The following is a 26,968-nucleotide window of genomic DNA, read 5'->3' as shown; positions in this document are numbered from 1 at the left end:
AAGTACTAAAATTTAGTAAAAGTACTTAAAATTTTAAGTACTTTTACTTTTTACTCGTTACTTTTTTAAATAAAAACTTTTTACACGTTACTTTTGCTTAAAGTACTCGTTACTTTTCAAACGTAACGTTCCCAACGTATGAAAAAAAAAATAATACAAGGATTTTATACTTCGTTGTAAGTTAAGAAAGGACAAGTGCGATTTAAGTAATCATCAAAGACTGCATATAGTTCCTTTTTATTTCGTTATCAAACTATGCAAATATATTTCAAAACAATATAAGAGACAAAGGTTTAATTCAAGCTATCTTTAACGATATAAATCATAGAATTATTAAGAAAAAAGTTATAGATTCGTAGTCTTACTGGAATCCTACACTTGGCGACATATTTCGAATTTTGATAGATAAGGAGATCATGCGTTCTTGAAAATAAAACCACTATATGAAATTGCAAAAGTATTGGATTCGATTGGACCACTAAGCATAGCGAATTTTAGGCTGACATGCACTTACCAAATCAAATGCGCAATGAAGAAATTTAAATTTTTTGCCGTAGGAAAAATCGTCTGCAAGAAACAATGTTATTTTTTATTTTATCAGTTTCTTTATATGCGAACAGAACGATGTTTATTTTTTTCTTTTGTCAGTTTCTATAAATGCGAACAGAAAAACACTTTGTTAGGATTTCGAGATATTTTTATTAATTCTTATAACTAGTTCAAAGATAATTCAATAAGGTTTGTTTCACTCATTTCACACTATTTGAGAAAACAAGCAAAAAGAAAGCTGTACAACGTTGTTTCAAAAGTTGGCGATGTAGATATATGTTCGCGCTAGGGAGCTTTGAATCCATTTGACATCCTCTTAAATTCAAACAGGCTATCTCCCTAGGGATAATGGTTTTTTTCTTAATTTGTTGCTGTTGTTGTTGTAGTTCATTTACGTCGCACTAGAGCTGTGTGCTGGGCTATTAGCGACGGTCTGGGAAACATCCCTGAAGATGAACCGAAGACATGCCATCACAATTTTGATCCTCTTTTGAGGGGATGGCACCCCCGCTTCGGTAGCCCGGCGACCTGCACGCAAAGTCGAGCACTTTACGGTATAAAAGTTTAACGAGGACCAATACCGCACACTCTCGGTCCCTACGTAGGCAAATCCAAGTGGTCACACACGCGAACACTGACCGCAGCCAGTGATGCTTGACTTCGGTGATCTGCTGGGAACCGTGTCTTAACGATCAGTCCACTGCGGGACCTTAATTTGCAACAGAGTATAATACAAGGTTATGAAATATAGACAAATAAATGAAAACGTAAAGTTTTCATACGGATTCCACTTGATGCGTAGCATTCAGTACGTACTGCACTGCGCTGTTCGAAACCTTTTATGAAACTGCTGAATCTCTCTAATAATTAATATTCATGTCCGTGAATAAGAAACAATAGTTTATTTATTTTTTTTAAATTTATTTTTATTAAAAAATTTCATATTTCAACAGTACATATTATAATACTTAATAAAATATAAGTAATCCAAATTATATATTTACAAAAAATGTTACTGTTTACACACGTGTGTAAAAAAAGGTAAATTTATTCTCACCAAAGTAATAACATTGAAGTGAATAATTTTCAAACCAAAGCAAAAAAGTTTCCATAAACAAATGTTTAAAAGAAATTGATGACTGTAATTAAAAGTGTGCGATTCTTTACTTAAAATTATACTATTTGTAAATCGAATAGGCAACTCAAGGTGACACGATTTTCCGAATCTCCCCACTTTTCTCCCCACCGTTACCATGGTTTCAGCAAAATTTGTTTTTTTCCTCCATGCAAGTTCATATTCTTATTTCTCAATGAAACTTACCGTCAACTAATAATAACAGCCTATTATATTTCACAAATAATATAATCAAAGTAAATATTGCCAACTTCTATGCATATATACACATTTTATAAAGTTTTGTCAAAAGTTGTGAGTCTTTTCCTCATATCAGCATACATTTACTGTGCAATCGGCGAAAGTGTCGCCTGACCTAAAAGAGAACAGTGAATGAGTTACACTCTTAGAAATCCAAATCAAAATTTTTGATCATTTTTCATTGATGGACCAACATAGTCTTGATGGTAACAATCAATAATTCCATCATGAACCATTATATTTCTGATAGTAACCAACATAAGTAAACATCACCCCAATATAGGGATTCGGCCTGATTAATGATGGTCCTACATAAGAATAGCAACTTGTTTTGATGGTTTGTTTATGTTGAACCATCAGAAATTTCCATCACAGTTTCCTAGAAATCAAATGTTGGAACGATCATGAGTAACGACCATCCCAATGTAGGAATTCGAACTGATTTATGATGGGCCCACGTAAAAAAAATGTTTTGATGGCATATTCCTGAAAACCAACAAGAATTCCCATTAAACTTTCATTTAAATGTATAGTTGGAACCATCACGGATCATCATGGATTGTTGGTCCATCAGAATCAAACTTCTTTGGATGGTTAACCATCATAGTATTAAAGTAGCATTTCCCATCATGGAATGATGGAAGCTTGTTGGCATATCAAAAACCATGAGCACATAATGGAAAAAGTTGGATAATGGTGACTATCAAATGATGTCGGACCATCATGAATCGCAATGAAAACAACATAAACTATCAAAATGCTTTGATGGGACCATCAAGATTTTTGACTTGAAATAAAACTCTCAACTTTACAAACGTTGCATTTCTACCCTTCCGTTGGATTTCATAATATTTAACAACCATTTCGTCCATGAGTTTTGATGAAACTCGAACTTGCAAATATTTGATGAAACTGCTTCCTCCCTCATTCTATCAGTTCATTTCGGAAGTTTGAACTTAAGAGTTCTCTCCAACTTTTTATTCATTTATTAATTTTTTTCCACCTAGATTTTAAAAACATTTGCACTATATGATGGGATGGTGCAGCGGTAAGTTCGCTCACTTTATAAACAGGGCTCCCGATTCTAATTTTCGGCGATGAGTGTGCACTCATACTTATGTTGTATTTTCGAAAAAATTGTGTTAATAGATGTGTACCAGTAGAGGCCAGTTCTTTTGACGAAATACTTATCCTCAAACAAATGAAGATATTAATTGTGTCTAGGGGTATTACTACCCCTATTAGTGACTATGCACTATAAGTGACTATGCACTATAAGATACGTGACTATGCACTCTAAGATTACTATTAGTGACTTTGCACTATAAGATAAGAACACTTACGGTGCCACTTGAGGCAAAACGTTTCTGTTGGAGTTGGCGTTTCTATTTTGGAAATATTACTGACATAGGGGATAAAGTGAATTGCTAAGTTGTAGCGCATCATTGATTTAGTATGAATAGACGCCAAATTGACATTAATACTTATGAAAAAAATAATAATACATGCATTTATTTGTTTTAAATTCCCCAAACTGGGTGGTAACGAAATCTAATAATCAGAACAATCGTCTTTAATTTGGAAAAAATGTTACTGTTAACTTGACGAGTTTTACACAGAACTTAGTTGTAATCCACTATGTCTTTACCAATGCCCATAAGCGAGTTAATGATTGCGCATGCGTAAGTTTATTGACCGTTCACCAATTGCAAGAGGTCCAAGCAACCTGCTGCGTAATTTCAATTCTGATTAAATTCACTGTCTTAATTATTCCAACAAAACCTGTAAAAAAAATGATCTAGAAGGATAATTAAATTTACCTGCAAGATGAGTGTGATAAGGAGAAAGAAGACAACAAATACAGCGAGCAGAATAATGAAGATCTCGTGTTGTAGAAGCCAGGTCATCCAATAACCACTGGTCAGAATAAGATAGAGTCCCAGGGCTAAACCGAAGGGATGGTAGAGAACTTTCAAACTTTCCTCTTCCTCTTCTTCGTTCTCTCCCCCAGCCATTCTTCTTTCTCTTCTCTACTCTCTTAGAATCAACAATCTCTATGTTTAGCGTGTCCTTCATAAATATAGTTATTTAGTTTCTTTATCAGAAACAGAAATGAACAAAATTATGGGCAATGAGGTTGAAAATTAATATTTAAGCTAAAGAATAGCAAAAACTCTATCTAACTTTATTTCTAACCGGCGATGAATTGTCGATCCATTTTTTAAGTATAAGACTCAACGCCGTAGCCTTGTAATTTTGAACCTAAACTAAAAGACGAGGGGGCTCCTGGATTAATCATAGGAACATCACTTGTGGAGGACTTTTTGATGGAACTGTTCCGCAATAGTGTAAATCGGAGAGAAAAACCTCCCAAGGTTATTCAGCCGGCAAAAGGATTCTAACCCATCATCCGTCAACCAGTGATGATATTTTAGGTCAGAGAATTCGTATCGACCAGTCATCGCTAGGTTTCGAACCTATGTGACCTCGTAGGGAGGCAAGTGGTTTATCCCCTCAGCCAACACGGCTCCTCTATTGAAATTATATTTTCGTAGACCTAGCATGCCTGAAAATCAAAAAAAAAAAAAAAAAAAAAAAAAAAAAAAAAAAAAAAAANAAAAAAAAAAAAAAAAAAGAAGAAAGGGGAGGGGAAAAAAGGAGAAAAGAAGTAAAGGAAAGAAAAAATACGCTTTAAAATGTTCCAATCTTTTATGCTTTATTTCATAGCCACATGCTAAAGCTTGTGAAATTTTTTAAAAATTGATAAAGTATGAGCATTGGCTTTCCAGATAATTTTGAAAATTAATTAATTATTTGAACTGAAAATGTTATTTTTTCTAAACTGTTTAAAAAAGTTCCAAAAATTAATAAATTATTTGAGCTAGAAAGCCGACCGGACTGTGTTGTGGTCAGGTAAAAGGCCTTGCATCACAAAGGTTCTGGGTTCGAATCTCGGGCAAGGCATGGATGTTCTTCATTCTCTGTCCTTATTGTGGGACCAACGTTGACCCACCTAATAGGGTGCCGCTGAAAGAGTGGCCAACAAATCTGCCCTTCAGATGCCTGTTTTGACGAAAGGTCATTCTCCAGGTGGGCATTGGAAAAAAGAAAAATTTGAGCTAGAAACATTAGCTTTTCCATATTGTTCAAAAAATTGATTATTTGAAACTAAAACGCTATGTTCTCAAACCATTTTGAATTTTTTTTTAAATGAAGAATTACTTTAACTGTGAAATGCTTACTTTTCAGAAATTGTTAGCCCGAAATATTTCAAATAACTGCTTTTATTATGTTAAGTTTCTTTAAATTTTCTTCTATTTGTTTATTTATTTACTTTTTCTAATGATATTAATTAGATGACCATAGTGCTAACGAAAAATATCCTCAGTGGTAGAATGATCATGGGTAAGAGTCTCCTTGCCGTCAGGTTAACCATGGAAGGTTTCCGTGGTTTTCCTCTTCATGCAACGCAAATGCTGGTTTATTCCTTCGAAAAGTCATCCGCGAAAGCAAACTTTCTTCCTATACTTGATCCTGGCGTTCTCTTGTCTTCCGGATTGGATTCAAAATTACAAAGTTACGGAGTTGAACATTGGTAACTCAAAATCGGTTCAGCTGCTCAACGTCGATTATAAAATAAAAGAAGTTATTAATTAGATGAATTATTTAACATTAGTTATTTAACATTAATTGTTTAGCTTAGATTAGACGCAACAACTCGAAGAAAATTACCGAACACAATAATCGTGATAAATTAATAGGACTTTTATGAATCTTTCAAAAAAAAAAATTCTACTCCCATTAAGCATTTTATTAATTTTGAAAGATAATTTTCTAGCTTCCTTTACATTTCTAATAGTAAAAATGTAACAAAAATACTCAAAATAAAGTTTTCTGTAAAGCTACAATGCAACTTAATGCCTGGCTAGCTGATATCTAACCTTTCGGGGAAAAAATAATAATCAAAACTCGCTAAATTTTTTAAATTTTTTGGAGCCAGGACCACTTTTTAGGTGCCAGAGGAAAAAAATGTCGGAATCCTGATAATTTATTAAAATATAGGGATCCATCTACTATATCTTAGGCTCCTTGACGATAGGTTTTTGTAGATCCCTGTTTATATTACATTAATACAATTTAATTTTTAAAAAAATAGTTGTAAAACTCATTCCAGAGCTAAGAGACCGTCCAAAAATGATATCATACTGATTTTTATATTTTTGATCCTCCTATTCCACCCTTTGTCAGAAAGTGTTGCACTTCATCGTACTTGCTACTCTAATTCCTCGTCACGTGTCACGCTGCATTACATTATCAGTTCAGAAACAGAGAACATATTACTATATATACATCATATTTCAAACTTTAGCTTTAAACTTTTTACCGAGTGTTTTAATGAAATAAGTGAGAAAACAAGAGCAGTTAGATGTGCATTTATTTTGATAAAAAAATCATAAAAACTGATTGTTTAAATTGTTTAATCTGTTTTATTGTTTAAATATTTTAATTTTAATCAAAATGTGTGATGTCAGACTTTTTGGTACCCGGTTTTGCCGATCATCACAATTTTGAGAAACCCTCCCTCCACACCAATCGTGAGATCCTTTACTGACGGTCTCCTAATAGTTTATATATTAATGTGTCTTATGAGGCTTCTTAATTTAGTTGTATTACTGTTTAATACACTGAACTCACTTTTTTGTATACTGCCTTCACATAACAAGAAATTACAGTGGTGTGATTTTAGAGTTATTTACTAATAATTCTGTATCAATAATACGCCAACAACATTATAAATATTGAAAAAAATTTCTAATATTCAAAATCCAAACTGTCCCGAAAGCAAACGATTCTAAGACAAAAGTTGAAAGAAAAAAGAAAAGGAAATAAAAACAAGAAAGAAATTAAAAGATTGAATAATTTGGGAAAATAATTAGAAGTTATAAGAATAAATTATTAGAAATTAAAAGAACGGATGAATATTCTAGTATAGAATAGTCATTCGTTCTTTTAATGTTCTAGTATTTTCGTTCGCAAAATGCATCGAATGGCAGCTAATTTCTAACATTTCAGAGCCCATCGTCTTGCATAAATGTCCCAAAATCATTTGAACAGATATTTTTTAGTTGTCCCGAACTATTTTAGCCTCGTTTATGAATAACTCTTTTCTCTTAAAGATTCTACTAATAAAGTATACTTCTGAATTAAAAACAAGAGTATACTTACCGAATGAAAAGTGTAATCATTGTTAGGCTAATTTATAGGGCGTTCGACAGTTTGTGGCAGTCATAGTAACCGTCTCCAAATTGAAGATCCCTCTGCGGATACACCGTTACCATGGAAACAAAAATCAGCATTGATTCTTCCTCGCCATGTTCCTCGCATTCAAGTCAGAGAAATCCATGAACGATGACGTCAGCGCAGTAGGTATCCTTGAAAAATGTCTATGGCAGTGGTATCCAAACTGGGGGCGAATTCTCCCTTCTCCCCTTCAACGGGGTGATAATCCTCAGAAGGCGATGAGCATTGAAAAGAAAGTAAAACAAAGATAAAAAAACTAGCGAATATCGATATTGAAAATTTATACGAGACCGGTCGTTCTGAGTTCAGACGAAGAATTATGAATTGAAAATAATAATAATAAAATAAATAAATAATTAAATATCAAAGAGCTTGAACTTTCTCGTCATACTTTGGGTTGAACAAAGATCTGTTTTCCAGATTCTCTTATAGCGAAGAAATAGATGAACATTTGCTTGAAAGCATAACTCTGTCGAATATTCATGCTTTACAATAGAGCTTTCAAATTTTAATTAACAACGCTTTCGAATCTCCCAGATTACAATTTAAAAGAAATATCTACTCCTGTTTCTTCAAATATCTGTTCTTTTTTAAAAAATAAATAAAAGAAAAAAAAATGTTAAAAAATTACTTTCTATTTTTTATTATTATTATTTCAATTCAGAATTATCAATGCTTATAGTGGAAGCATGTGATTCTTTGAACACAAAAAAAAGAAGAAAAAAAAAGTGAAAACGTGTAACAATTATGTCCGAATTTCTGTCTTATTTTTCTCTATCAGAACGTAATTAATTCACGAAGTAAAGAATAACAAAGATGGATTAAAAGTTCTAAAAAATTAAATTAAGTAAACGACTTTAAAAGCTTAAGCAATCAGTGACAAAAATAGCACAAAATCAAAAAGTTTAAAATAGAGTAAGTTTGGGTAAGTCTTTCTCTATCGGCTTCACGTAATCAAAGTCACTGCAATCTCCATATTCTTTAAGATATAATACTAAATCTATATAAAAAAGTGAATTAGCTTTCAGATCTGATTGTGTGACGTAATTAGTAATTACCACTAATACAAAGGGATATTTTCTGTAAATCGCTTGAAATATGAAGAAATACGATCGCTAAATTCACCTTTATTTTCGCTTAAGTTTATTTAATTTTAGAAAAATTGAATTTTTCCAAATTTCTCTGAATTTCTTTTCATCTTCATGAATATTTAGGATATCACATTATAATATTTCGTTTTCTCTGCTCTTNAAAAAAAAAAAACAGAAGTGAAAAAAAAGGGGGGTGGGGAGAAAAAAAGAAGAAAGAAAGAAAAGAGAGGTGCGATAGGTGTCAGTCAACATTTAAGGAGTAAATATAATAATTTAAAATTAAAATGATGAAATATTCACCACTATGAAAACTGGAATATTTATATTCATTCTAGAGTTTCATTTTTTAATGTTTAAATATTAACTCTACACAAAGTAATCTTTCTGAAAATTTTTATATCAAGGTATCAGAATTAAATAACGATTTTTAAAAATAAGTTTAAAATTAACACCTTTTGTTGGTCGGAAAAATCACACGGAACGATCTGGTGTTCCCCCATTAATTTCTACATTTTTTTTGGCTGTCAAATCACTAAACTAATAAAAGTCATATAGGCATTACTTTCCTGTAAAATATTTTTATATCCTAAATTTTTAGGTTTTTACCATTAATATTTTGTTTATTTTACTTCATTATTATGATTTTGATTGTTTCATCACTATGAAAATGTGTTGCATGCTCTCTCTCTCTCTTGCTACTTTGTTTAACCTCTACTTTATACAATTACGACATAAGCAACTCTTTTAGTTTTAAATTATGAATTTAAAACTAAAAGAACTTTATCATAACGAAATTCTTCTATATTACTTTATAACGCTACATTTTAAGATAAACGTATTCGAATCGGAGTCTTACTAACCGTTTTACAATCATAATTTTTTTGGTGTAAATTACATTAATGTGCATAAATAGCATATTACGCCCTTAATATGCTATAACGTTAAAAAAATTCGTTCAGGAAAATAGAACTTAACGATCAGCTTTATGTATAAATTGTAGATTTGCTTGTTTGGTAAGCTAAAATGAATACTTTGTATTTTCTCCACACTGTTCTCGGTTCGGGAGGTAAATATTGAGGAAATAAACAACAATGCATGAGAATCAATTTCAGAGGTTTAGAGGAGAATTCTAAGAGTTATAGAATCATACGAAATCTTTCATAACTATTTATCACAAAAAATTTTCTCGAAATAAACATTTAACTTATTGAACAAGAAATGATCGTTAGGCAAGAGAAGTGGGAACACAAGCGTGAGCAAACAAAATTCTTTATACTAGTACATTTATTTTAAGTGAACTTTCAATTGTAAAAAATACTGTTTCATGGTAAGAAATAACAATTATTGAGAAGCAATCATTACTGTTGGTGAGCAGCAAAGAAGTGGGAGCTTAGTGCCCTAGTAATTTCTATCATATTCTTCCTTCTTCATAGTGCCCTAGTAATTATTATAATAAAATAATTATTTGGAAAAGTAAACTTGAAAATGAAACGGTGAAAAATTCTTCTCAATGGAAATGAGCGAAAACTGGAAATTCCAGAGTAGTTTTTATTGAAAAATTTACAAAGCGACATTTTCTAAAAACTATAATTAAAATTCTCTAATAGTGGCATTTAATTGTTTAAGGCAGTGTGCGCAACTTTATTTCGAGGGCATAGAAAGGAGTTTTTTTTTTTTTTATGTAAGAAAAATTGTATTTCAATTTCGCTGATTGGTAAAATTTGGCAGCAAATTTTGAGCTTTGGCAAAAAAGAAAAAAAACTTTTTTGTTGATAAAGCTATAACTGCACTTAATGAGGTTTTGGGTAAAGCATTTCGCTGGGCCCCTGAAAAATGATACCTTATTATATTCGCTAACTTTATTAATAGTTTTAAAAAAAATTATTTTTTAAATTATTTTTTATAAAATTATATATAGGACATCACTAATGTCACGTGGGCCTCATAATGTTATAAAAAAGTTCGACCCGGGACAAATGCTCCGTCGCGTCGCCATCCACATAATATATTTAACTAATTTTTAACGCTTAAATTTCAAGTGTGGGCCTCTTAATTTGTATAGTTCAAAGCTTTTCATCTTCATGCATGGGCCTCTCTTAAAGTAACGTTCAAAAAGATAACATACAAAGGTATAAGAATACTGATTTTATTTCCGAATACTAAAAATATATAATTTAAAACGACTATTCCATATTTAGTTTCTTTTTTCTCGTTCTTCCTTTTTATTTAATTTTTCAAATCACTGAAGAAAGGGAATACAGTGGAATGCTTTGAAATATCATAGGTGAATTTTACTCATAATTTATAAAAAATATATTTAATTCTGAATGAAAAAAAACAAACTTTCCATTAAAAGTATTTTTCTATGGTAATAGAAAATAATTACAACAAAATGTTTGTAAAAAAAGATGAAATAAAAGCTTCGAAGCGAAGTTCCTAGGGGGCCGTTCAAAAAGTACGTACACAAAAATGGAGAAATTTTAACCCCCTCCCCCCCCTTCGTACATTACCGTACACAAGGTCTTACTCCNTCCCACCCCCTTAGAGTACGTACATTTTATTAGTCTACCCCCCTTTTTCATAAAAATTAAAATAATTATGTTTTAAATAAAATTAAATATTTATTTAATATAATGTATTAATTTAAATTATTTAAACAATAACACCGAACTACATATACGTACTTTGTATAATACCTCCCCCCCACCCCATCATACAAAACCGTAAAAAATAGCAAATCCCCTCCCCCCTTCGGGATGTACGTACTTTTGAACGGCCCCCTAGGAATCACTCTTTAGCCAGGAATAAACTGCGCATGCGTGAAAACAAGCATGGGGGGGGGTGGGGAATCTGTGAAATACGTAAACGTAAACACTTCACTGACAGAGCGATCACATGTTTTGAAGTTATATCTATCCTCTCATTTGGGGTAAAGACGAAGAAAGCACGCTTAATAGTGTCATACTTTTATAATAACTGAATTTTAAAAGAGAATGATTATTCTATATTTTTCTATCGTGTTTGTTTTTACCTATTTCCCAGACACAAACTGTGAGAGTATTTTTAAATCAGCCGAATGTTTTTCCTTGTCTGGTCCGTGGAAATCAGTGAATTTAAATGGAAGTATGGACTTTATATTTATAAGTATCTACTCATTGAAGTGTTATATACTTACTTTCTCGTTTCACAATTTATTTTCTTTGTGATATTACTTTTCAGTGGTAACTGCGGGTTCTTAGGACCCAGGACATCCAATATTTTGGGTTCTTTTTTTTAAAATAATCTAAATATCTTCTTTAAAGATATATATAAAATAAATATTTTATGATTTTCAAAAACAGGGTTGCTATTTTATCCTGAAAAAAGAGAACTGTTATTTCCAGGTCACTGAGAGAAAGTGGATGGAACTAAAATTGACCCATACAATTGTTCAGCAATACCATGATAAAAAGTACCTTAAATTTGATAAAATTAAAATTTATATTGTTCCAGAAATTTAAAAGTTTTTCACATCATATATAAAAAAATAACTATTTTCATATTATTTCGTTTATTTTTACACAGAATTATAATTCATGAATCATAAATCATATTACAGTATATAAAAGTCAGTTTAAGTGTTCATTCTTAACAGCTTTTGATCAAAAAAATTTATTTTTAGTTGTGTTCATCTGTTTTTTCTTTTTGATATGTTATCTGTTTTTGTTGGTATGTTTCGTTATTTTGTTTCTAAACGGAATGGCACTTAATAGGTTTTATCACATTATTACTCAAGAAACTGTATGTTCAGTTGCCAACACTTTAAGCTTTTTAATTTGTAATTTTATTTTGTTTTTCAGGTTTAACTGTTAAATCCAATGTTCCTGGTAGCATTTATACAGACTTGTATAACAACAATATCATTCAAGACCCTTACTTCCAATCGAATGACGTCCTCTATAGTTGGATAGGAAGAGATAGTTGGACCTTTCAGAAAGATTTTCAAGGTTTATCCACCATTTACATTTCATGATAGTTTATAGATAGAACTATTTTCAAACTAGAATCTGTGAATATTTTAAGTATTTTGTTTTATGAAATTTTGCTATGGACCTTAAATATTTTCAATTATGAATGGTTCATTTGCTACTCCAAGGTGGGTAATGCTCGCATTGTATACAATGACATCTACTCTTTAGGCAAAATATGATACTAAGGTTTGTCAGATATAAACCATAAAAAATGCAGCTGCTTAAAATTTGAAAAGAAATGTTATTATCTCGAAAAGAGACAGTCAAAATTATAAAATCTTTATATGATAAAGAGGAAAAATTTGTGCAATATATAATTAAAATCGGCTAAGTTAAGCAATTTATGTTAGCTTATTTTTATATTACTGTACTAACTTCCTTGGCAGAATTGCAGTGACACTGTGTTACAGAGTTAAAGACACAACGTTACAGAGTTCTTGCAGAAAGATTTTTCTTTCAAAAAGTGAAACATTTTACTTTTCTTTTCTGCAGAAATTTACATGCAATATTTGAATGTTTAGATAATCACTTTTTGACAAGCTCATTTTACGCCGATAGTATCATGTACTGATGTAATATTTCAATTGTATTTTCGGCAGTTACTGATATTGATTTTCGTGTGATTTTTAAATATCCCAGTATATTTCAAACGATATGGATAATTCGAATCATGCATTTGAGTATTTACATTTTAAAGCAATAATTCTATCAAATTTTTGGCTGTTATTGCTGTTAATTTCTCCACAGTTTTTAAGTCCGATAATTTTTTAGAGTGAGGGAATTCATTAAGAGTTTTGTCGCAAATATCTCAAAAAAATTTTGTCTCAGGGGTACTAACCTTGAATTCGGAATAACTGAATACTTTTCTATTTTCCAAATCCTTTGTTATGGTTGAGTTCTGCTGTAAATATTTATTTATGTAATTCACTGCTATACATTTACAGACCAATTCTATTTATCATTCTCATGCTTACATAGTAATTTCCTTTGAGAATTTATCTTCAATTAAATTTTTGTTGCGTAATCCAGAGGTATCTTAGCAAACGTCTCTCCTTTTTTGTTGCCTCTTTTTTATTCCCTTTTTGTTTTAGTGTCAGACATCATTTGCTTTTATCATAGATACAAAGTTTAAATATTTTTACCTTGAGTTTGGCCACATCTGGCAGTTGTACCATCATTATTAACAAATATTTCTGTTTTATTAACTTTTATTGTATCTAACCTTATTAAATGAAGTGTGTTGATAACCATGTTTAATGTTATTATTATTTTTTTTAGTTGAGTGTCATTTGCTGCAAAAAGACAGAATCTTACTACTTGCTCATGGAATTGACACTGTTAGTAAAATATATTTGAATGGAAAAATGATTGGCTCTACTGATAACATGTTTATTCGATACCAGTTTGATGTGAAACCTTTCCTAAAGGTAATGCAAGTTATTTTTTTATGTTATATAGTGCTATCTATAGCGATCAAATAGTTCTTGAGAAATAAAATTTTCAATTCGCAACTTTTTTAAAATTTAATAACTCAGAAACTATTTGACTGATTGCATTCAATGTTTGCTTTTTGCCATTAAAAACTCCTTCTCTTGAAACAATCTAGAAATTTCTGTACCTTATAATTAAAAAAGTTTTTTAAACTTTTATTAAAAAATTATTAAAAAGTAATAGATAGTTAAAAATTATTTTTTACATTGAATTATCCTAATAAATGAAATGAGAAATTTTTAAGCAAATTGAAAAGTTTTTACATACAATTATAAAACTCGTTTTTCCAAAGATAATTACAGGGAAAAAATAATTTTTTGTTTAGATTTTTTATTATTTTATTTAATAACAGGCGAAGAAATTTTGAACTGTAAGATATACAATTTTTACATCATTTTAAAGTAAGTAAATTTGCGTGGTAACAAACAAAATTTGAGCGAAATCTGTTGAATAGTTCCTGAAAAATCAAGTTTTAACTATACAACTTTTTTAAAATTCAATTTCTCAGAAACTATATGACCAATTTTGCTCAAATTTTGTATTTTGCCTTGTAAAATTGAAGCAAAATTTGTTTAGCAAAATAAAATATGTATACCTTACAATTCAAAAATTTTCCAATTAAAGTTTAAATAAAATAATTAATATATACTAAAATTTATTTTTTGCATAGAATTATCTTTGGACAAATCAATTTTATAATTGCTTGCAAACATTAAGGTTATTTGTGTTAACATTAAGGGATCCAAACTTTGGAGCGCTCTCCTGGCCAAACTATTGGAACCCAATTTCCCAGATTGCGGCTATCCTTTATTTTTTGGGGTTCAGAAATCCGAATCCGTGGAAAAGAAAGGTATACTTATTCAGAAAAAATATGTTTTTGTGTATGATTTTGTAACTTAAGATATCGTTTGCACCAATTAATTAGCATGTTTGCGGTCACCCCCTCAAACCATTAAGATTGAGTTCTAGAATGCGAAGATCCAATCATTAGATCAAAAGTTATTCAGGGTGGTCCTTTTTTTTGGGCCCACTGTACATCGATATTATCTTATTTTGTTATCATCTCGAATTATAAGAAAAATTAATTAAGTTTGCTCTAATTTTATTTTAATTCTTAGCAAAATAACAATTTATGAAGCGTTGAACTTAGTAACCTTTCTTAGAATATCTCTGAAAATTTGTTATCTCCCTTTTGCAAATGACTTTTTTTCTCCTATATTATTTGGCAAATGTTTGTTCATAGAATTTCTTAAATTTTTGATATAACTTGAGTCCAAAAAGTTAGACTCTTAATTTTAACTGTGTTATCAATTCACTTATATTACATATGTACATTACATATTGTGTGTAACTTATATTACATATTATGGCACATTTATTTGCACATACTTTGAGAGTGTAGAAAAAACATTTAGCTCAATACTCTATGTATTAATTCACTATGTAATAGTTTGGTAATTACAATATAAATTTGGGATAGGTTAATTTTGTTTGGGAAGGTTTCTACAGTATTAATGCGGTATTCACTGGCTTTTGTAAAACTTAAGCAATTTGCAAATGCTTGCAAAATAAATCTATCATCCTCCAGTTACTGATCTGAATTTAACTATCAGCTGTCAAAATTACAATAATTATACTTTGTAAATTTCGGAATGTCAAAAAAGACAACAAAAAACAAACAAACACTTATGAACACTGATGTCCGTAAAATCCTTTATTAATGTGATCAAGTGAATTTCCTACAAGCTAAAAATAAAAAGCTTCATTTTCAGTTCTCATAGTTTGCTGAATGGGTTTCTTTTCCTTGCCCAATGAATCATTGAGTGAAAACCTGAATTGTAATTATCAAAAAAAAAATTTTTTTTTAAACTTTCCATGGACTTTATGCTGAATAAATTGTTTTTCTTATGTTTTCCTGTTTTACCATGGACTAAAAGTTTAAAAAAATTTTTTGCTGTGATTTTATCCCCCTTCCCCTGCCTTTATAACTATGTTACTCTAGTGCTTCATGAGCCAAAATTTAATGTTTGTTTTAATTTTTAGTTAGTTCATTAAAGATAGTCCTAAAATCTCCAGATAGACTTTTCAGTCTTAATTCTAAAACTGAAACTTTGAGGTTGCTTCAATGGGATGAGCCAAAATGTGATGATCCACTTTTTATTTCTAGAACAACAGCACAATAAGGATTGCAATAGAATCCCCAGTGGCATATGCTTTGGAAAAACATAAGATACAACTCTTGGACTATGTTATTCCTCCTACCTGTCCACTCCCTGTTCAGAATGGAGAGTGTCACGTGAACTACATCAGAAAAATGCAGAGCTCTTTTAGTTGGGACTGGGGACCTTCCTTCCCTACGCAAGGAATTTGGTGATTATTATTCTGAAATAAATTGTTTTGAGACTTTGGCTCATTCAAATGTCCCAATAAAAAATCACTGATTTGAAAAATCCAAAGAAATGTTCTATTTGAGGTTGGTCTGCTGAGGTAACCAAACGAGTGATTTATTTTCTCAGAGTTTTAAATTTAATTAGAAAATTCATCAGCAGATGGCTCTTCAATCCTCATAGCTGCCAACTGTACTGGATTTTGCCAGTTTCTCCTAGTCTACTTGTTTAATAAAAATTCTCCCGGTTTTGTACATTTTTGAATATTCCCTGAAATTGAGTAAGTTTCCTAAAAAAATCCCTAGTGAAATAGAATTGTTACACTATTTATTGCTTGCTTGACTATTTAAATAAGTATTAGGCTTAATGAATCAAGTTTCACTAATAGTAATCATTTTAAAGCTATTTCATTTTTTTTTCTAAAATTTTTACCACTCTGTTTTTAGCAAGAAATTTAAAAATGTTACTTCACCTCACGCAATGCAACTAAAACTCTCAAGCACCTTCCCGTAATCAAGATTGAGATTTTAAACTGGTTATTTAAACTAAGAGAGAAAATCTGAAATAATTATAAGGATTCTTTTCCTTTAATTTCACCCAGTTTGATTTAATTGTAGTAAGTATTTTATTGATTTCTAATTTTTAATAATTCTGATTTTTTATATCAAATTTTTTTTTTTAAATTAAATGAAGGTTTAATATTGTTACTAAGATGAAATTTCTGAATAACAGAAAAATTTATTTTCAATTTTTTGAATTTTTGAAATTTTTAAAATTAAATTTACTTTTACTGGTACATTTGTTAGTTTCAAGCACGGAAATTAAGATTTTGGCATGAAAAATTATTTATTACCAAGTATTTGTTACAATTATACAAACTAGGCTATTTTTTATTTATTTGGTATTTTTTTAATATATATCTGAGGCAAAAAACCATTTTTAACAATTGTAATTTGTATAATAAGAAATTGCTAGTTATTTTCTCTTTTTTTTTTTCACTAAGCCCTTCTTTGGCAAAATAAAATTTTTATCAAAACATTATTTTTGGCAAAATATTTTAAATGAGTAAAAAACATAAATGTAACCATTGGGTACAAGGTCTAACCAACCCTAAGAATTGTTCAATTTTGTGCATTTCAACTGCTTTATTTACGTAAGTATTTATTACCGTCATGTGGGGCTACTTTGTGCAGGATTTCGCAATTTTTGAACTTTGACATGTAAAAAAACTATGTTAATTCAAACTTTAGTAAAATTTATCTATATTATATTCATAACTGGACTCAGACGAGTGAATTTGATCAATATTGGCATTATTTGTATGTAATATTTACAAATAATAAGTCAAAACATACCTTGCACAAAGTAGCCCCCAAGTGGGGCTACTTTGTGCAGCGATAGGAATTCAGTTTAATAATCATGTTTTTAGTAAAATATTGATATAAAATTGTTAAAAAAGTTAATTGTTGACATTTTTAATAACAAAAACATCAAGATATGTAAAGATATTAGTTTGAAAATAATTTTCAGCGTTAAAAAACCATTTTTTATAAAGAATTTTTTCTTAAAAAGAATGTTTATTTCAAAACATTTGAGTTTAAACAAAAGGAAACCATATACATTTTTGAACATTGAAATGGATGAAATTTCAAAAATAATAATTATTACATATTCATTAACATTTATAATATTGATAAATTTGAACATAACATGCTTGAATGAACATGACAGAACTTGCTCTTCAGTTTCTGTCAAAATCACCTGATGTCCTATAAAATATATTTTTATGTGTTAAATCGTTTGATTAATTCATTAGAAAAATCTTTGTAGAAGAAAAATAATAGTTTACCAGGAAGTTTCACGTGTTTCTTGTGAATTTTATTAGAGATAGTATTTCTGTGGATTTTGTACTTCCGAGAAGCTTCTGCAATCGACATACCACAAGCAACTGCTTGCAAACATTGTTGCAGCTTTTCTAAAGTGTAATCACGGTAGTTTCTCGTTCCGGGTATTTTTTTTATAACGTCTGACAATTTTTCTGTCGAAAAAAAACAAACAAATGAAACTTTGCACAAAGTAGCCCCACAGTGCATTTTTTTTCATTTTCCATATATTTGTTATTAATTTTAGAACTTTTTTAACGCTAACATGATATAATTGTTTATTAATATATAAATAAAAACATTTTCACTTACGACAATTTTTTTATCAACGTCTTTGCATTTCTCAGCTAAAGTTTCCACCCGTACTTTTCGACTTCCGACGTTCTCGGAAAGTTGTTGACATTGGATAAACAAAACACACTCTGAGATTGTTTTAAAATTCGAAAATTTTTTTGTAGTAATAGAGAAGACTTCTATCTTCAAATTCCACAAATTTTTAACTTGAAAAAAACATAATAGCAATAATAATACTGAATAACAGAACTTGAAAAGTGCCAAATTCGAATTTGCACAAAGTAGCCCCACATGACGGTACTAGTTATTTTTGTCATTAAACTGTTTCATTATTTGAAAATGCATTATTGTTGTATAGTTTCTATAATAATTTATTTTCGTATGCTAAAACTGTTCAGGATCAAAAGCTTTTTAATTAAAGCATACAAGTATTTCATGTAATAAAAGTTATATAGGGATGATACAATGCATTACTTTATTATTATATAAATCAAAGTATCATTGGTACATAATTTATGAAAAATGTATTATTTATAAGTAGTTCATTTGATTATTAATATTTATAAATTACATAAGTTGTAAAAGATCGAGACTAAAATTTTATAAAAAAAGGCATTAAAATTTTACTGTTTTTACGTTAAGAAACTTTGATTCTGAAATAATCTTTCAAAATATATAAACTTTCTTTTGAATTTAGAAGACTTATTTCATAACTTATGACTATATTGTGAAAGGAAATGTGTAAGTAGATGTATTCAGTGATAAAAATGTATTTTTATCTTAGGAAGCCAATAGAATTAATTGGTTTTGATTCCCTCATTATTGAAAATGTACTTGTACAGGCCAATTTTCAAGGTTGGTTATTTAGATGCTTTTCATGTTTTCATTTCACATTAATAAAATTCACAATTTTGCATTTCTGATGTACAATAATTTGACATTGCAGATTATGTAACTGTGAAAAGTATGACTGTTACAATATACATGACAACTGTGGATAGTAAATCTATTGATGGAATATTTGAAATTTATTTGAATGATTCACTTATTTTGCAATCTCGGACAATGGTTATTCCTGAAAAAAATTTAGAGGCCAAGAAAATTTTTAAAATCAATTTACCTCAGGTATTTATTACCATTTTTCTTAACTTTTCCAAAAATTTATAGTATTGATTTAAAATTCATGAATATTGAATAAAAATGTAATGTTTGTTATTGTTTTTTTTTATCTTTATTTTCCAAAAATATTGAGTATATTCTAATTTTCTAAAATACCTTTAAGTTTCTTTTCTTTTTAAATTACAAAATAAAGTTATGTTCATTACTTCAATTTTATTCTTGATTCGATTTAAGCCAAGTATATCCTTATATTTAAGTTTTCAATTTTATTTATTTTCAAATAAGTTGAGCATTATTTATTTTACCTAAAAGTTTAAAGTACATTCTAATTTCTATTACATTTAAATTTTTCCCTCCTCTTTCTTAAATTTTGAGAATAAAGTATAATTATTCTTAAAATAATAAATAAATTCCAATGTATATAATTTCTCAAATATTATGCAAAATATTTCTCGATACACTTATTTATTTTTAAGATATAGCAATAGAAATGATAGTAGAACTTAAAGACAGTAGAAAAATGGCAAGAAAAAAACACCTACATTAGGGAAGGAATAAGTTTGAACAAAATAATATGGGCTTGCTTCTAATTCGCTCCTCTGCGGAATTCCGTTTTCCTTAATAAAACTTCATTAACAACTTTAAAATTACTGTGAAAAGTTTGAAATGTTGAGCTATGAAACCATTCATCAAATATATAAAACCGGGCCTAAGCATGTATTCGATTCTAACCAATTTGTTGTATCAGAATTCTTAAGGCTTTTAAATTATATTAGGAAAAAAACCTTATCCAGGAATAATTTGTTTCTTGAAGTAATTGATGTATTAGCCATAAGTTGAAGAGGATGTTGATTGGTGTATTTTCAGTTGTTCATATTTTTTTTTTAAATAATGAAAATAATTTTATTTTAGAAATATATAGAATCATATGGAGCTCCAAAGTAAAAAAGTTACTCATTTTTGTGTACTTATAAATTCATAAACTTAGAAAATGGACTGAAGGGTGGGGCTGCAGTGCTAAGTGCCCACTTAAATTAAAAATAGTAAGTTAATATTAAAATATGTTAATCAAGTTGCAATTTTATAAATAGAATTCTGATTATCTAAGAAATTATTCCATTATGAGTTCAAAATACAATGACATGTGGAAATAACTAACAAGAGTAAATAAAACTAAGAAATATATTTTTAAAAAAATTCTTTTTAATTAAATTTTTATTTTATTAAAATAATAAATCTTCTAAATTGTAATTTTTGTAGTTGAATTTGTAATTTGGAAATTATATTTTCTAAAAGGAAATTATGTTTTCTTATTGTGCAAATTTTATAATTTTTCTTCAAAACTGCAGTAGCAGGTGTAATAATAAAAGAAGAGAGATAACAGAAGGTTTTGGTGAGGACCTCAGGGTGCAATGTGAAAAATTAAATACAAGATGTGGAAATAAAATTAATTAACTCGTTGAAATAAAATTAATTAAGTTGAATTGTATTACTTTGATCGCAAAGTTTTTTTGTTTTTGAAACTGTCATCAGTCTTTCACTTTGGATTCTTGCCAAACCACCATTTTTTTAAAAAATTTTTTTATCTCTTTCAATTTATTATTTCATTCAGGCTTGTTCCAGCTAGTTAAACCACTTTGCGCATGTATGTCTTGGTATTTTTCTACTGTCATTTGGTGTTAAGAAACTGAGGAAGATTCTTTTTTATTGAACTGAAATTAGTCCATTTCTGTACTTTCTTTGCACTTTATTAGCATTCTTGTGAATTTATATTTTACATAGCAGAAAGCATGCCTTATCCTCTTTTGAATAAAGTATATTCTATAATTTAATTTTTGAAAAAATAAAATTTCCTTTTAGAGTTTAGGAATAAAGCTGTGGTGGCCGAATGAATTAGGTGGACAGAACCTCTATTCTTTGAATGTATATTTCTCAAGTGTTAAAGAAAATGCTTCAAAGTCTATACAGATAGGTTTCAGATCTATTGAATTAATTCAAGAACCTGTTGCAAATTCTTCTGGTATGTTCCTTCATTAAAGTTGCTCTATAATAATGTTTTTCTTGATATGCATTTGCTCACTTCATTATGTTTGAGATTGAGAGACTAAAGACTTAAGTTTTGTTGTCATATGTTGTAATAAATTCTTATCGACCAAGTTGATAAAAAATTAAAATGTCTGTAAATCCTATCCAAGGTATATTATTTTTATTACAAGAAGAATAGATTTATCCAGCAAAATGTTATGTTAAAATATTATTGCTAGCATTATTAAAGTCATTTAACTTTTGGTACAGTGATTTCTAAATAGTTATTATTTTAAGGGTGTCTCAAGTTGAATTGTATTACTTTGATCGCAAAGTTTTTTTGTTTTTGAAATTGTCATCAGTTTATACTTCCTTCCCTTTTTAAAATTATATCAAGAAATGTTTACAAATTTATGAAACTATTTAAATAATATGTTTTTTTCTTCTATTTTTTACTTTGTGTGCAATTGAATGAAAGCATGAAAATATTTATAGTTTTTAAAGCCATAAATAACATTTTTGTTTGTTTGTCACCAGGATTAGGATGTTGATGATTTGCATGGGGTTTTTCCTTGCCCATTGTTAAGGCAGTATTCATGNAGTTTTTTTTTTTTTTTTTGAAATTGTAATCAGTTTATACTTTTCCTTTTTTAAAATTATATCAAGAAATGTTTACAAATTCATGAAACTATTTAAATAATATGTTTTTTTCTTCTATTTTTTACTTTGTGTGCAATTGAATGAAAGCATGAAAATATTTATAGTTTTTAAAGCCATAAATAACATTTTTGTTTGTTTGTCACCAGGATTAGGATGTTGATGATTTGCATGGGGTTTTTCCTTGCCCATTGTTAAGGCAGTATTCATGCTCTTTTTGGTATTTTTTTCTTCTTAATTGATAAGTTTCCCTTTTTTAATCAATTTTTATAGATTTTAAATATTCTTTTTTTTAGAGCATTTGACTGGAGAATTAGTTCTTTTAATTAATTAGTTTAAATTTTGCACTGAATATTGTTATTTTTAATATCTTCTGAGAACAAGTGTTCATGTCTCAAGTTATGAAGGAAAAAAAAATTTGTACAATCGACAATCCTTCGATTTGAAGAGTATTAGACATTGCAATATTGGTCGTTCTTGAAGATTGTAACTAAAAATGATAAAATCCTACTTACCTTTATCAGGTATTTTCATAAATTGCATATTCACTTTAATTGTTATTGTATTTTTTACTAAATTTATAATCACAAGTTGTGATAGATAATTTTTTTATGTAAAAAAACTAATATTAAACATGTTTTTAAAAATTTTGAGGAATATTATTTTTTATTTTAAAGTCATTTAAAATAAAAAAGAATTTTGATACCATCTACATCCTATCCCTATTTATCATTTTTAAATTGTAACTGAATTGTAAGTTATTGAAATAATCATTTCAACATCCTCATGGTCAATAGCAAAACTTTTTTTCTTCGGTAACAACCAGACATGAATGCACTTTCGTGATTGTTCAAAAAATACATTTAAAAAAGTGTGATTAGTACTAAAAATTAAGAAAAAAATTACCTTATATTATTATTTTGAGTTTAAATTATATTTTATTACTTTAAATTATTGTTATTATAGTATTTTATTGTCTTAAAAACTCTATAAGCCTTGTGCTCCTGGGCGAAACTTTACTGAAATTTCCTTTCTATATACCACTTATGTATTGATTGACGTGGGGAAAACTGATCTTTTGATAAATTAAAGTTTAAAGTTAAGAAAAAAAAGTTGAGACTAATTCCTAGATGATTAAACTACATAGGGCTATCCTTAGATAAGAGGATTCAAAGCTATAATATGTCCTAGTAACCTTCTACTTTTGCTTTGAACAAACGTAGACCCACCAGCACAGCAGTGAGTGTTGCAAATTGACAAGGCAGCTGCAAATAATTTTTCTAATCAGGTCTTTCTTTTTCTTTTCTTTTTTTTAAAAAAAAGACTAAAAATTTACTGAGAGGAGAAATAATGGCAAGAAAAATTTAAAAAACGAAATCTTAATTTATGAGAACTTTAGTTGCTTGTTTATAGACCACAAAAGGAGTTTTTCAATTTTTTTAATTGTCAATTATTTTATTTCATCATTCCAGTCAATTGAAAATGTTTATTAAAACAAATTTTAACAAAAAAATTTTTTTTATAATTTTTATCTGCTTTTATATGTGGCAAATTCGGTGTACACATTAGTTTAAGCCCAATAATAATCTCTGGTCACAGAAAAAATTGAATTTATGAAGATTGGACTATAAATTGATTCTGTAAGTCCTGCTACCAACTATTACAAAACCAACAAACATACCAACTATTACAAATTATCTGTAATTATTACAATTTCATAATCAAGGTTACAGTATTATGGTTAAGTAATAGAAATCATAATTATTGAGAATTTCCGAAATAATCTGTTTAAAGTGAGTGTTTTCTACTTGAACTACTAAGGTTATGAAATTTTGTTGTTTTCAACTGTTCTACAATAATTTTTTTCCATTCCTTAAACAATTCTAAAAACTGTAAATAAAAACAAAAACTATTTGATAGAAGCAAGAAATAAAATAAGCAAAGAAATCTTATCTTTCTCTCCTCCAACAAACTATTCTGAAATTTGATCTTCTCTCTTTATAGAATAGAACAGTGAAAATACATTAACTCAATTCGCAAAAGCTATGAGCAAAAATTTTTATTGAATCATCCCAGTCAATTAAAAGTGTAAAAATGTTTATTAAAATTTTTTTTAAAGTTTTTTGTTTATAATTTTTATCTGCTTTTATACTGGCCAATTTCACTGTACACATATTAGACTAACCCAAATAATAATCTCTGGTCACAGAAAAAATTGACTTTATAATCATTTGTCCTGAGGCAGGAATTCATGTAAAGAGATAGTGTGCTGTTTTTGTTCCAAAATAGCATATTTCACAGTTATTGAGAACGAATATAACACATTCTCTGCATTGCAATTTTTAATAAATTCTCTTTGACTTTAAAAAAATAAATAAAGTCAAGCAAACAAACCAGCTAAAATGTGATCGAAATAGTAGTTTCTTTAAATTACTGGTCCTTAGGATTAGAGACTAAATATTGTTTTTTACCCGTGCATGATATTGTTGTTTAATTATATTCTAGGTTTGAGCTTTTACTTCCGGGTAAATGGGGTGCCATTTTTTGCAAAAGGATCCAACTGGATCCCTGCTGATAATATTGTTTTTTATCCGTGTATGATATTGTTGTTTAATTATATTCTAGGTTTGAGCTTTTACTTTCGGGTAAATGGGGTGCCATTTTTTGCAAAAGGATCCAACTGGATCCCTGCTGATAATATTGTTTTTTACCCGTGTATGATATTGTTGTTTAATTATATTCTAGGTTTGAGCTTTTACTTCCGGGTAAATGGGGTGCCATTTTTTGCAAAAGGATCCAACTGGATCCCTGCTGATAGTTTTCTGGAACGGATCACTCATGAATATGTGGAAGATCTCCTTCAGTCGGCTAAAGACGCTCATATGAATATGTTGAGAGTTTGGGGAGGTGGAATATATGAGACAGATCATTTCTATGAGACAGCAGATAGGTTGGGTATACTTATTTGGCAAGACTTCATGTTTGCTTGTTCTCTGTACCCAACTGATGATGATTTCATTGCAAGCGTCAGCACAGAAATTACTCAGCAGGTACACTTGTTATATTACATACATTGACCAGTGGTTGCAAATGGCACACTGCAAGTAGTGAAACTCCTGTAATCGCTACTTTTTTTGTTGTGTAGTGTGCTACTTTTTTTTGTAAAAAAAACTGTGTATTGAGTAGTGTGATACAAAAAAACAGTAGCTTTTAGCGATTTCTCTCAACTACTTTTAACATGTGTTTAGTAAGGAAGCAAAGTTCTAATTTTTGGAATTTGATGGCTGCAAATGTTCGGCAATGGACACAATTAAAATGCTCCTTTAGCTGCTGCAACTGATAGCATGGAATAGAACAAGAATTACGTCATTAGTATAGTTTATAACTTAAACTAGCCATTATGAATAATAGATTATTTATCATTTTGGTCATTCTTTCTCATGCGAATGAACACTCGTGAAGCGTCGGTATTATTTCAAAGAAAGNAACATATTTTCGATGTATTTAATTTCTTAGAGGAAATAAAAGAGCATTAAATACTTAACAGAAATGTAAGTATTTGATAATTTCCTATCATTTCTTGAACTAGATATTCGCTGTCAAGAAAGGTATAAAAAGTTAAATGCAAAAAAAAAAAAAAAAAAATTGGGAACAACAAACTGCTTATGTAAACAATACTAGAAAGCCAGTTTAGATAGATGCAAACCAAGTTTTCCTTAAAGTAGTTACTACATTTAGAAAGAAGTTTGTAGTTCTACATTTAAACAAAGTAGTTATAGTAAACTACAAAAATTATGTAGTTTTTCCACCCAGTGACTTTAACACAACATCAGAGTTTATTGATTTAAATAAGTTTGATTTAAATCACTGAGTTTTTTTTTTAATCATTTTACTAAATCATTGAAATTTTTTAAAAGAAATCTTTATTGATTTAAAAATTACAAAGCATTTTATGAGATTTTTAATTTAATTATTTTCATGGTTTTGAAAGTTTTTTTAGATATATTTCTGTGTTTTACTTTTCAATTAGCAAAATTACATTAGTGTTTGATACCTACAGAATTCATCACATTATTGTTGCATTAATATTAGTACTTACCAATTCCTAAATTTAAAACATAATCTTCAAAACCATAATTTATTTTAATATTGCAAACATATTTCTCTATCTTAAAGACTGCCTTTTTTTAAAGTATGATTTAAAAATATATAATTAGGGTGGTTAAGTTGTTCTATATTAAAATATTTGTCAACCTAAAATAAGGTTAAGGTATCAAAAGTTTAAGACAACAATGATTATTTTGTCACTTCCAAATATTAAAAATCAGGTTAATAAACAAGTGTGAGATTAGTTTTTTGATTTGTTTGTCAGTTTGTTTTTCAGTAGCTAATTATGATACCTTTCTATTCCATTTTCAATTAATTTGAATCGAGCATTTACATATAACATGTACTATAAAATATTTTTAATGTTGTAATATTGTTCGAAATGTTTTTTTATTTATTTTTAATAATGTTTCAATTTTAATTAAATTTTTACAATGCTACTAATTATAAACTAAAATTTTTGCATTATCATAAAAAAATAATAAAAAAAAATATTTTTTATTTAAATGAAACAAATGAGATTTTATGTTTTGATATATAAAAAAATAATAAAAAATCACAAACTGATTAACAATTTATTATGATCTGTATAATTAAAAGTCTGTAAACAGTTAAAACTTTTTAAAAATATATCTCCCCCTCTTTTTTTTAAATTACAGTTTACACTAAAAATATGTTT

General features: G+C 28.8%; 1 protein-coding gene and 1 long non-coding RNA gene across 3 annotated transcripts in view; one reads left to right on the top strand and one right to left on the bottom strand.

The window, feature by feature from the left end:
- Window positions 1–1,449: 1,449 nt before the first annotated feature.
- On the bottom strand, window positions 1,450–7,290 carry LOC107456303 (uncharacterized). Its single transcript, XR_001585690.4, has 3 exons — window positions 7,151–7,290; window positions 3,745–3,994; window positions 1,450–2,039 (listed from the first exon to the last, which is right to left on the bottom strand). It is a non-coding gene; the product is annotated as an uncharacterized lncRNA (long non-coding RNA).
- A 3,845-nt stretch (window positions 7,291–11,135) lies between these two features.
- The window catches only part of LOC107456313 (beta-mannosidase), a 35,438-nt gene continuing 19,605 nt past the window's right edge, over window positions 11,136–26,968 (top strand). Inside the window, exons 1-8 of one of the 2 annotated variants that reach the window (XM_043053068.2) lie at window positions 11,136–11,439; window positions 12,156–12,302; window positions 13,605–13,753; window positions 15,985–16,187; window positions 19,166–19,236; window positions 19,328–19,506; window positions 21,361–21,520; window positions 24,928–25,232. In XM_043053068.2, the coding sequence (XP_042909002.1) occupies window positions 11,310–11,439; window positions 12,156–12,302; window positions 13,605–13,753; window positions 15,985–16,187; window positions 19,166–19,236; window positions 19,328–19,506; window positions 21,361–21,520; window positions 24,928–25,232 (1,344 nt within the window). In that variant the 5' untranslated portion in view covers window positions 11,136–11,309. Of the gene's footprint in view, window positions 11,440–11,742; window positions 11,768–12,155; window positions 12,303–13,604; window positions 13,754–15,984; window positions 16,188–19,165; window positions 19,237–19,327; window positions 19,507–21,360; window positions 21,521–24,927; window positions 25,233–26,968 lie in introns of those variants that run through there. The other variant, XM_043053069.2, reaches the window with a different exon arrangement.

The sequence above is a fragment of the Parasteatoda tepidariorum genome, chromosome 5 (assembly GCF_043381705.1).
Source record: "Parasteatoda tepidariorum isolate YZ-2023 chromosome 5, CAS_Ptep_4.0, whole genome shotgun sequence".
Lineage (NCBI taxonomy): Eukaryota > Metazoa > Arthropoda > Arachnida > Araneae > Theridiidae > Parasteatoda > Parasteatoda tepidariorum.
Note: the sequence above shows the minus strand (reverse complement) of the source record. Positions and strands in the feature narration are given on the sequence as shown.